The sequence below is a fragment of the Eimeria maxima genome, genomic scaffold (assembly GCF_000499605.1).
Source record: "Eimeria maxima Weybridge genomic scaffold, Emw_scaff452, whole genome shotgun sequence".
NCBI lineage: Eukaryota > Apicomplexa > Conoidasida > Eucoccidiorida > Eimeriidae > Eimeria > Eimeria maxima.
Window position 1 is genome coordinate 12,493 of NW_013563859.1, and position 12,848 is coordinate 25,340.

General features: G+C 31.8%; 2 protein-coding genes across 2 annotated transcripts; one reads left to right on the top strand and one right to left on the bottom strand.

The window, feature by feature from the left end:
- Positions 1–3,482: 3,482 nt before the first annotated feature.
- Positions 3,483–5,016, bottom strand: EMWEY_00033690 (purine nucleoside phosphorylase, putative; the record flags this gene model as incomplete). The annotated part of the gene is made up of 5 exons (XM_013478485.1): positions 3,483–3,587; positions 3,844–3,905; positions 4,113–4,449; positions 4,723–4,800; positions 4,975–5,016. 5 exons carry the CDS (start codon positions 5,014–5,016, stop codon positions 3,483–3,485), a joined length of 624 nt encoding a protein of 207 aa, XP_013333939.1.
- Positions 5,017–8,621: 3,605 nt separating this feature from the next.
- EMWEY_00033700 (hypothetical protein, conserved) lies at positions 8,622–12,574 on the top strand (the record flags this gene model as incomplete). Its single annotated transcript, XM_013478486.1, has 9 exons — positions 8,622–8,676; positions 8,785–8,842; positions 9,035–9,224; positions 9,393–9,447; positions 9,582–10,531; positions 10,719–10,946; positions 11,179–11,603; positions 11,971–12,061; positions 12,527–12,574. 9 exons carry the CDS (start codon positions 8,622–8,624, stop codon positions 12,572–12,574), a joined length of 2,100 nt encoding a protein of 699 aa, XP_013333940.1.
- Between the last annotated feature and the right edge of the window lie 274 nt (positions 12,575–12,848).

The window sequence follows — 12,848 nt, forward strand, 5'->3', positions numbered from 1 at the left end:
ATTTTCCCCCTTTTTTTTTTTTTTTTTTTTTTTTTTATTTATATTTATAGGGATTCCCTAAAGGAGTAATAAATATAATAAATGGTTATGGGGATCCAGTAGGTGTATCCTTAATAATACATCCATTAGTAAGAAAAGTATCATTTACTGGTTCTTCTTCTGTAGGGAAAGAAGTCGCAAAAAAATGCTCTTTTTATATAAAAAGAATTACCCTTGAATTAGGAGGAAAAAGTCCTCTTATTGTACTTAATGATGCTAATATACATAAGGCAGCTATATGTACATGGAAAGGATTATTCACTAATTCAGGTAATTAATTAATTTATTAATTAATTAATTAATTAATTAATCAATTAATTAATTAATAATAAATAAAAATATGCATTTATAGTCCTCTTATTGTACTTAATGATGCTAATATACATAATGCAGCTATATGTACATGGAAAGGATTATTCACTAATTCAGGTAATTTATTTATTTATTTATTTATCTATTTATTTTATTTATTTATTTATTAATAATAAATAAAAATATGCATTTATAGTCCTCTTATTGTACTTAATGATGCTAATATACATAAGACAGCTATATGTACATGTAATTCAGGTAATTATTCATTTATTTATTTATTTATTTATTTTATTTATTTATATTATTTATTAATATTATAAATAATAAATAATAATAATTAATAATAATTATAATAATAATTTTAAGAATAGGCGTTGCTCGCATGCAGCCAAACCCTCATAAACCCTAATAAAACCCTAATAAACCCTAAGTCTGCTCCTGCAGCAGCAGCAACAGCAGCAGCAGCAACAGCAGCAGCAGCAACAGCAGCAGCAGCAACAGCAGCAGCAGCAACAGCAGCAACAGCAGCAGCAACAGCAGCAGCAGGAGGAGTAAACAATGTGTATATGTTGCTTTATGTATTCAGGTCAATGTTGTGTTGCATGCAGTCGTGTATTAGTACAATCAGGTGTATATAATGAATATATAAAAGAATTAATAAATATAATAAAAAAAGAAGCAAATTTATCTTCTCCTCTTCTTCCTTGTTGTACACAAGGACCAATTGTTGATAAAAAACAATTAAATAAAATTATTCATTATATACAAGAAGGAAAAAAAGAAGGAGCTAATTGTGTACTTGGAGGTATAAAAAGGGAAGGAAAGTATGTATATTCTCTATTTATTCTTTTTTTTATTTATTTTATTTATTTTATTTATTTATTTATTTATTTATTTATTTATTTATTTATTTATTTATTTTATTTAGGGTTTATATTAGGGTTTATATTTTATTAGGGTTTATAATATTGTGTTTATATTAGTTGTTATTATATTTTATAAATGTTTATGTTATTGTTTATAACATTTATTTATTTATTTATATTTATTTATTTATTTATTTATTTATTTATTTATTTATTTATTTATTTATATAGAGGTTACTGGGTAATGCCAACAATATTTACGGATGTAACGGATGAGATGAAGATATCCAAAGAAGAAATCTTTGGTCCTGTTGTTTGTCTCTATAAATTCCATACAATTCAGGAGGCCGTAAACCCTAAACCCTAAACCCTAAACCCTAAACCCTAAACCCTAAACCCTAAACACTAAACCCAAGGAAACACTAAACCCGAGGACAATAGGAAACACAAAACAATAGGGTTGTATTTTTGCTTAGTTTATCTATTTATTTATTTATGTATGTATGCTTATATATATATAGACTGCTTAACGATAAACGTAAACCCTAAACCCTAAACCCTAAACCCTTTTTATTTTCCTCTCTTAATCTATTTATTCTATTTATTTTATTTATTTTATTTTTTCCTCTCTTCTTTTAGATTGATAGAGCAAATGATACTGAGTATGGATTAGGGGCGGGGGTATTTACATCGAGTATTCCTCTTGCAGAACATTTCGTTAGCAGGTAATAAACCCTAAACCCTAAACCCTAAACCCTAAACCCTAAAAGTTTTTTGTTGTATATTATTTGAGGATATCTTTTTCTGTTATTTATACCCTATTTAAAGGAAAATTAAATAAATAAAATAAAATAAATATAATTATTTATTTGTTGTGTATAGGCTGCATGCGGGTACAGTATGGGTAAATACCTATCTAACTAGTGATGTTGGTATTCCTTTTGGTGGTTATAAAGCTAGCGGATACGGCAGGTTAGTCCTTTTATTTATTTATTTATTTATTTATTTATGTTTGTTTATATTTACTTATTTATTTTTTACTTATTTTTATTATCTTTATCCTTGTTTTTCATCCCTATTCTTATTTTCCTATTTATTAGTGTATTTATCTTTATTGACCCTTATTCTCTTTATTAATGCATATTTACTGTTATATTTATTATTAGTTTATTAATTATGTATAATTAATATATAATTTATTTGTTTGTTGTATAGGGAGGGAGGAGAAGAAGGACTAGCTCCTTATCTAGAGACGAAGACAGTCGTCACTAATATAGAAATGGAGGAAGAAAATGCTAAACCCTAAACCCTAATTCATATTTATTAGTATAAAATGTACGCATGCATCCATGCAGACTTATTTACTAATAAAGTGCATGCATAAATGCATGCACTTTATTGTCCCCATATTTTCCCCTCTATAGGCAAAATGATTCATTTGTTGCCTCTTCCTCCCCTTCCTATACCCTAAACCCTTTCCCTCCCCTTGCTCCCCTCTTGATGTCTAAACCCTAAACCCCTTTTCCTGCGGTTTTTTCTCTCCCTTAAATACCTAAACCCTATTTAATTGATTGTTATCTGCCTGTTAGTCTATTAATCTATATAATAACTAAAAAGAGAAGAAAGAAGAAAGAAAAGGAATAAATAACAACCTAACAAACTTAATAACAATGGCATAGGCAAACAATGACGGTTAATAATGAATAGACCTTAAGAAAGGTCAATAAGACGGACTGCAGCAAAAGGAAAAAAGGAAGAATTGTTCATCTTTTGCTGCTGCTGCTGTTGCTGCTTACGCATTTAATTCAATTATAATTATAATTTAATTTAATTAACTTAATTAAATTAAATTATAATAGTCTTTGCTGTTTATTATTTACCATTACCCGACCCTGTATACAGTACTGTGCGTCACTTAGCAGTCGACCTGCTGCTGCTGTTGCCGCTGCTGGCCAATAAATAATAATTATTGGCAAAATACACGAACTAATTCCTTTTCTTAATTTAATTTAATGTATTTTTATTTAAATACATTTTTCTAACAAACGATCCCCCTTTAGGGTCAGGAAAAGAACTTTATATATTCCTTTTCTTATTTTTTCTTTTTCTCCCTCATTAACAAACACGTATAACAACAAGCGGCTAGTAAGACTTTGTCCGCCATAAGAAAAACACTTAATTAAACAATAAACATCTACATAAATAACAATTAATACACTTTATAACAATTAAATTAAATAATTAAATTATAATTTCTTTTTTTTATTGCTTAAATTCCTTTGTAAGCTCGGCACATGTATGAATTGCAACCTCTAACATCTTCTTCTTACCCTCAGCAACAACTTTTCCTGTTGGATCATAATTTGCCTAAAAAAAAAAGAGGAAACAAAACAAAATAAAACAAATTAATTAAATTGTTTATTTTCTCCTTTTTACCCCCATTATATACAGATTATTCAATATGCTGCTCTCCCCCCCACCCCTCCTCCTCCCTCTCCCCTATCCATATGAAACCCTGTCTAAACCCTAAACCCTCGCAAACCCTAATTAAGTCCTCGTAAACCCTAATTAAAGGCTAGAAAAGTATAAAAATAAATAGAAATAAATAAAAGTAAATATTTACCTTATCCCATTGAAGAGGAGATCCATCAACAGTAGCAATACCTCCTGTTTCTATTCCTCTTCCTATACCAACAAGGAATAGGGATTGGAATTCACAATCAACAATATCCGTAAATTTAGACCAATTAGTTAAATTATCTATATGTTCTTGTCCATGACCATAAAAAACTCCATTAGTTAATGCAATACCTAATTTAGTATTAATATTTAATTGTTTAGATATATTATATAATGTATTATATATACGAGGAGTTGCAACACATGGCATACGTACAGGTATATATAAATCACATACATCATTATCTCTTGCTGCTGCATAAGGTATTACTATTTCTCCTTGTTTTATTATATTAGGCTTCATACTACCACAAGTTCCTGCTCTAATAATAATTTTAGCTCCTAATTTAATTAATTCCTCGAAGCATATCATAGCACCACAGCAACCTATACCATGACTTATTACTGTAAATTTATATCCATTCTTTACTACATTTGCTGATTTATACTCCCTATTAAATACTAAATCTTCATAACTATCACATAATTCCTTTACTTCGTCTACTCTTGCTGGATCACCCATAGTAAGCACTACAGGATGAACCTGACCCTGTGTACACAAACAAACAAGAAACAGACAAACATGAACAAGAGAAAATATTCAATAAATTAACATTCCTCATGAATAAATATTATTTATTTTTGTTTCTTTTTATTTTATTTAGGCTTTTTCTTCAGCTTTCCTCTTTTTTAATCATGAATACATGAAAAAATGAAGGAAAACTGTAAGGAAGAAAAAGAGGAAATATTCAATAAAATAAATGTTACTCATGAACAAATAGTACTTATTATTGTTTACTATAATTATATTTATTATTCTAACTCTGCTTTCCATCAATTTAACGACAAAAATGAGAAAGAAGAACAGCTTTTCCCCTTTTTGCCTTCCTCCCTCATCCTCCTCACCCCAACACACCCACACACATATACACACATATACACAAAAAAAGAAATAATTTTCCTATTTGTGTACTTCTTCTATTGTGTTTAATTAAAACTAAATATAAAAATAAACAATAAAAAAAGAAATAAAGAAAAAAAAGAAGAAAAATAGATAGAAGACAAAGAAAATTACCTTGCGTAGCTTAATATGTGGTTGGACCTCAACACCCTCCATCTTCTATTATTGTATAAAAAGAAGAAAAAGGAATAAAAAAAGAAAATAAAGAAAAGAAATCAAATTCTTTTTATAAATATAAATAAATGAATAAAAAATAAAAGTTACTTTCTTCTCTATTTATAATTAGGGAGAAGAAAGGAGAAGAAAAGAAGAAAGAAGAAGGAAGATGAAGGAAGGCGCACCTTCTTTCTTGCACACGGTAGGAAAAGCGCACCAATTCATCTTTTTCTTAGGGGTAAAAAGGAGAAAAAAAAGAAAAAAAAAGAGTAAAATAAAGAAATATTCATTTATTATTTATTTTATTAAATAAATAAATAAAAAAATATAAAAATTATTCATTTTCTTCTTATATTTCTCTCCTAATGATGAATCGTGACCAATAACACCACAAATGGTTAACCGCGTCTCGCTAATATTTTTCTTCCTTTTTTTTATCTGCTTTTCTTCGCCTTCTTTATAAATTAAATTAAAAATAATTAATTTATTTAATTTATTTAATTAAAATAAAACAAAAAAGCCCTTTTCCTCCTCTTTTTCTCATCATTTCCCCCCACCTTGTGGGGGGAAAAAGAAAAGATTCACCTCTCTCTTCCTCTCCTCTCTCTTCCTCCTCCGTGCTCTCTTTTTTTTGTCTATGTGTAGACACGGAAATTTGCAATAAAAGAGAAAAATAAAAATAAAATAAAAATAAAAATAAAAATAAAAAAATATTTTTGCTTTTTTCTTTCTTTTTTCTCTAGAGGAAATCCATAAAATAAATACAGTATCCATATATCGATAGCTATACAATACATTCTTTCCCCTCCTCCTCTCCTTTTTATATAAATATATTTCCTTGTTTATATTCATTTATATTTATTTATTTATTTATATTTATTTATTTATTATTTAATAACATTTAATAAGGTTTTTTCTGCAAAAAATACACAAAAGTTTTCTCTCCTTTAAGAAGGAAGGAGGAAAATCTTCGGGTGTATGCACACCGGAGCTAGCCACAACCGTAATTATATAATTATATATAATTATATATAATTATATAGAAATATATATAATTATATTTATAATTATTTATGAATTCTTTTAAATTTAATTATTTTTATTTATTTTATGCATAAAAGTAAAAAAGGAAAAAGAATTCTTTTTTGTTTCTCCTTCCTATATATATGCCGTTTATCTTTTTTTGTTACATTTATATTATGAATTGTTTATTAAATAAACAAAATAGTAAATAATAATTTATAACGTTAATTAAAATGAATATTATTATTATATTTAATAGTAAACACTAAACCCTAAACCCTAAACCCTAAATATATTCTGTTCTTTCTTTACTGTTATGACTATCTTGTTGTTGGGGTGTATGTACACCACAGTAATTATTTCATTAAATTAAAGAAAAAGAAGAAATTTATTTTCTTCTTGTTGAAGTAAGGAGGAGGAGCAGCACCAGCAACAGTTGCAGCAGTAGCAGCAGCAGCGGCAGTAGAAGCAACAGTAACAGCAGCAGCAGCACCATCAGCAGCAGCAGCAGATACCTTAAGGGTGCGACCTTAGCTAATAAAAAAAGCAACGACAACTTATAAACATTTTAATTAATTCTTTTCTTTTTCTCTTTTTTTTTCTTTTCTTTTTCTTCTTTTTCTTTTTTCTTTTTCTTTTCTTTTTTCTTTTTCTTTTCTTTTATTAGGAAGATTTATTTTGCTGCTTCTCCTAATCATTTATAACATATGTCTGTGCATGTAAATAAAATGCATGCAACAAATAAGAAAAAGCCCCAAGATATAAAATATCTTACCTACAATGTAACGAATCCATTGCATGCATGCATATGCGTATGCATACGCATGCATTTGCATGCATTATGCATTTAAAGGGAATAATTGTAGCACTATGCAATAAATGAAGCAAAGAACTTCTTTTCTTTCTTTACTTATTTCTTATGGAGCAATGTATATACTACTATAACCCTGCATACGCCATCACCATCAAGGTGGTTTAGGGTTTAGGGTTTAGGGTTTACGGCTTAATGAAGTTGGTGTGTAGAGAGCTTTTCTCTTATAAATCCTTTTTTAAGGAAAAAAAATGCATTCATTATTTTTATTTATTATATTTTTATTGATAGGGAGCATATAATTATTGAATTACATTTACTTAGTTGCTCTTTGTGTATCTTGTTCCTTCTTCTATAGTATAGAGCTGACGACATGCACAAGACAACATATTATATATAAGAGATCGACCCCCTAGTAGATCTTCTTCATAAGGAGGATAATAAAAGGAAAAAGAGAAGAATAATTAAAAAGAAAAGAGAACATTTTAAATAAAGAGAAAAGTATTGATAAGAAGAATATTTGCAGGTATTATTCATATTGAATAAGGTGCCTATACACCGTAGGGTGTATGTGCAGGAATGATGATGATCATGCAGCTAGCTACATGAATAAAGGGTGCGATCTTCGTAAAAAATGAAGGAATTTTATAAAATTAATTAATTAATTTAAATTTGTTTACTTTTATAAAGGGTATTAATCAAGAAAATTAAAAAATGGGCAATAAACCATTGGTACAGACAGCCACAAGGACCAGACAAACAGACGGCTACTATACATATAATACTGCGGCTCTGATGGGAGGAGCAGAAGAGGAATAAAAGAAGGAAATCATCACAAATAAATACAATTATTCATTAATAAATTATTATTTATGTTTATTTTCCATATATTTAATTAAATATACAAGAAAAAATAACATACAATTCTTTTTTTTGTTGTTTTCTTCTTCTCTGCCGGCCACAAGGATCACAACAGACAGCCAATACAATACACCTAAAGGAGAACTTTTCTTTACAAGAGGCATTAAATAAATATTCTTCTTTTATGACTTATTTAATCATAAAAAAGGAAAAAAAACATTCATTTCAAGGTCTGATCCTCCTACAGCAGCAGCAAAAGCAGCAGCAGCAGCAACAGCAGCAGGCGAGGGACAGCAACAGGCTGTAAAAGAAGACTCTTCTTCTGTTCTTCTTTATTTTTGCATAATAAAAACGAAGAAAGTAATTCCTTTTTAGGTCTTCTTCTTCCCCTTAAGACAAAGAGATAAGAGATCTCTTCCTCCTTTCCTTACAAATATACATATATACGTATACGTATATACATATATACGTATATATATACGTATATATAAACATATATATGTATATATACACGTATATGCAGCTGCATATACACCGCAGATCTGCATACAAAGATATTCTCCTCTTCATCTCTTCATTTCCTTCATCTTTTTAACGTAAGTACAGCATTGAGAAGTATAGACACCCCAGCTAACTAACAGCAGCTCCTGGTGCAGCAGCAGCAGCAGCAGCAGCTGCTGCTGCTGCTGCAGTAGAGGTTATATTCAATACATTAGCAAGCATAAATACTTGTAGGGCATGCAAAGGCGGATATACACAGCAAACTAATGCATGCAGTAATAAACCCTTTATGTATACACAGGCTATACAAAAGAGGTGTATATATGCTTATATAGGGGATGTGTATATACACTGTGTGTGTCTCCGTTTTAGGGTTTAGGGTTTAGGGTTTAGGGTTTAGATATTAAGGATGTCGGCCTCACAAGAAGAAGACTCTTTAGATCGATTTGCAAGAGCATTACAAGGTAAATATTATTAATTAATTAATTAGCTTATTTATTTATTTATTTATTTATTTATTTATTTATTTATTTATTTATTTATTTATTTATTTTTCTTGTTTTCTTTTGCAGTATTAAAGAAGGATTTGGACATTCTTTATGATCCAAAGGAATTACCAAAGACTGAGGTGTACGTACACCTCAATATAAATATAAACAAATATAATTAAATATATTTATATTTATATTGTTATTTGCTTATTTATTCATTTAAATATATTTATAACCCTTTTTGTTCCCTTTTAAATGGTAGTCTTAAGGGTTTAGGGTTTAGGGTTTAGGGTTTATGACATATATATTGTACTGTATCTTCTTTATTCAGGTGTATAGACACCTACCCTGCATGCACAAGGCCTATTAATAGACAGGGACAATATCATGTAGTAGAGGTGCAGCAAAAGACACCGTTAACAAGAGATAAATTATACAGCAGCAGCAGCAGCAGGCTGACGTCGAGAGAGCAGCAGCAGCAGCAACAGCTGCAGCAGCAACTGCAGCAGCAGCAGCAACAGGTACAGTGCACCAGCAGCAGCAGCAGCTTTTCCCGACAACTCTTCTCTTGCTGCTGTAGTTTATTAACGGATAGCATGATTGTTCTTGCTGCCCCTCTTCAAGCAGCAGCAGCAGCAGCAGCAGCAGCTATTTGTTTCTTTTTTTCTTGTTTTTTTCTTTGCATGCAGACTGCTGCCAGTAGAACACCATCAAGAAGAAATGTAGCAGCAGATACAACACGAGGTAAGCTATGCTGCAGCAATTGCCACGGCAGCAGCAGCAGCAGCAGCAGCCGCAACAGAAGCTGCAGCAGCAGCAGTAGAAGCAACAGCAGCAGGAGCAGGACTGTTGGTGTGTGCTGCATGCGTTGTTATCAGATCGCCAGGATGAGACTAGCCGTCCCCTCCGATCTAAGCAGCCCCCGCTGCAGCAGCAGCAGCAGCGGCAGATAAGCAGCAGCAGCAGCAGCAGCAACAGAGCAGCATCAGCAACAGCAGCACGGTTACGCCCAGCTACTCGTTTCTCGGATATGCATGCATTAAGAAGCAACGCATGCAGAGAAGAAGGAAGAGAAATAAAAGAAAGAAGAAAAGAAAGAGAAGAAAAAGAAGAAAAAAAAGGTGCCTATACACCCCAATTATATAAAGGAAAAGTATTCAATGTTGACTCTGTTATTAAGCAAGCTGTAGCAGCAGGAGGTATTGCATGCACTGCTGCTGCTGCTGCAGCAGCAGCAACAGATAGCGAAGATGATACATCATCAGGATCACCACAACCAGCACAATCAGGACCATCAGCAGCAACAAAAGCAGCAGCAACAGCAGCAGCAGCAGCAGCAGCAGCAGGAAAAAAAGAAAGGCGTCAATTGCCTCCTCTACAGTGTACAGTCTTAGTTGGCAACGAAGATGAATTCTCTTTTTCTGATTTTTCTTCTAATAAATCTACAGAAAGAAATTCATTAGATGCAACAGCAGCAGCAGCAGCAGCAGCAGCAGCAGCAAATAATCAGCAGCAACAACAGCAGCAACAGCAACAGCAGCAGCAAATGCAGCAACAAATGCAAGAACAATATATGCAGCAGTACATGCAGCAGCAACAACCACAACTAAACCCTCGAGGATTTATTAGCCCTCGTGTTCGTTATGCAGACCCTCTAGAGCAGCAGCAGCAGCAGCAGCAGCAGCAGCAGCAGGTAATATTCCCCCCTCCTATAACAGCAACAGAGATGCAACGAAGGATGGAGGAAGAATGGGCAGAAAGAGAAAGAAAATTAACAATTAAATTAAATAGAGAAAAAGATCAAGAAATAACACAACATATACAAAAGGTATAGTGTATATACACCCCAATTATTTATTTTTTATTTATTTTTATTTATTTTTATTTATTTTTATTTATTTTTATTTATTTTTATTTATTTATTTTTGTGTATTTTATGCATGGCATATGTGTTGTTGTTAAGCCTAAATTTAGGGTTTAGGGTTTAGGGTTTAGGGTTTAGGGTTTGTGTGCAGTTAACTCAAGAATATGGTCGTCGTTTAATATATGAGCTACAGCAGCAAGAGCAGCAACTGCAGCAGCAGCAGCAGCATCCTGAGCTGTATGATGAGCTGCAGCAGCTGCAGCAAAAGAATTTTTCCTTAAAAGAAAATATACTTTTGCTGCAGCAGCAACTAGAGGAAGCAGAAAATAAACAAAGAGAAGCAAATCAACAAATAGATACACTGCATAGATTAACACAGGTAATTATCCCTTATCTAGCTAGCTAGCTAGTTAGCTAGCTAGCTAGCTAGCTATTTATTTATTTATTTAGCTAGCTAGGTACTTGTTTGTTGTTGTTTGTGTGTTGTTTATTGTTTGTTTGTTTGTTTGTTTGTTTGTTGTTAATTATAATATTTATTTATTTATTTAATTTATTTATTTAATTTATTTATTTATTTATTTATTTATTTATTTATTTATGTTATTTGTTAGGAGAGCAGCAACAGAGAGCAGCAGCTGCTGCGTGATAATAATTTACTTGCTGCTGAATTATCTGCATGCACAGCAGCAAAGCAGCAGCAAGTGCAGCGGGAAGCAGCACTGCAGCAGCAGCTACAAATAAGCAGCAGCAGCAGCAGCCGTTTACAGCAACAATTAGAGCATGAGCAGCAAATGTGTGCTGCATATTCGCAGCAACTGCAGCAGCAGCAGCAGCTAAGTGATGAACTGCAGCGCAGCAAGCAGCAACTTGAATCAGCAGCAAGAATAGATACACAAGAAAAAGAAAAAATAAAAAAAGATTACTTTTTTCTTCTTTCTTATAAAGAAAAAATTATACAAGAAAATAATAATTTAAAAAAAAATATTCAATTATTAAAAAATCAATTAGATCTACAAAAAATTAATCAACAATCTACGTAAACCCTAAACCCTAAACCCTAAACCCTAAACCCTAAACCCTAAACCCTAATTTTTTTTTTGTGTGTATAAATTTCAATATAAATTCATTAATGTTAATGTTATTCATAAATACACCATTGTTGTTGCTGCTGCTGCTGCTGATGCTGCAGTTGTTATTCTTGCTGCTGCTCCTGCTGCTCTCCTCCTTTCTTGCTTGCTTCTCGTGGTGCTGCTTCTGCTGCAGTGTTTACTGATGCTGCTGCTGTTTGTGCTGCTCCTTCTCTTACTGCTGCTCCTCCTGCTGCAGTATTTGCTGCTGCTGCTGCTGCTGCAGTATCTGTTGTTGTTGCTGCTGCTGCTGTTTGTTTGTTTGTATATTAATAGGATAGAGCAAGAACAAAAGATAAATGAATTAAAACAACAAATAGATGAACAAAGAAGACAAAATGCAGATGTTACTAATGCACTAAGAATGGTAAACCCTAAACCCTAAACCCTAATAAACCCTAAACCCTAATAAACCCTAAACCCTAAACCCTAAACCCTTTTATATAGATGTTCTATAGATAAACAGCAGCAATATATAAACCCTCAATAAGATATATCTTACCCTTAGACCCTATACACTCCCTCTAAACCCTCATAAACCGTAAACCCTAACAAGCCTAAACCCTAAACCCTAAACCCTTTTTTTTTTGTTGTGCAGAGAGTACAACACTTGGAGAGAATTGAAGGACTTTATTCTTCTCTTAAAACAGAAACAGAAGGACTCAGGTACAATAAACCCTAAACCCTAAACCCTAAAAAGCCGTAAACCCTAAACCCTAATAGCTTCTACTGTTAAGAAAGACATATATAAGGGCTCAGCTTACTGTGTTGTTCGGTTGGCTAGGGTTTAGGGTTTAGGGTTTAGGGTTTAGGGTTTTGTTTGTGTGTATAGAGTGGAGGCGATGAGACTAAGAGAAGAAAATGCCGCTCTTCTTGCTGAAGCACAACATAGAGAGTCAGTAGCTATTTGCTGCTGCTGCTGCTGCTGCTGCTGTTGTTGCTGCTGCTGCTGTTGCTGCTGTTGGTGCACCTACACCAGTATTTCTGCATTTTTTTTCTTTAATATTTTTAATTAATTATGAATTTCTTTTTCTTTTCTTTATTTATTTGTTTTCTTTTTCTTTCTTTATATCTTTTTTTATGTCCTTTTTTTATTTCTTTATTTATTTCTTTTTTTTTTTTTTATTTCTTTTTTATTTATTTCTTCTTTTTTT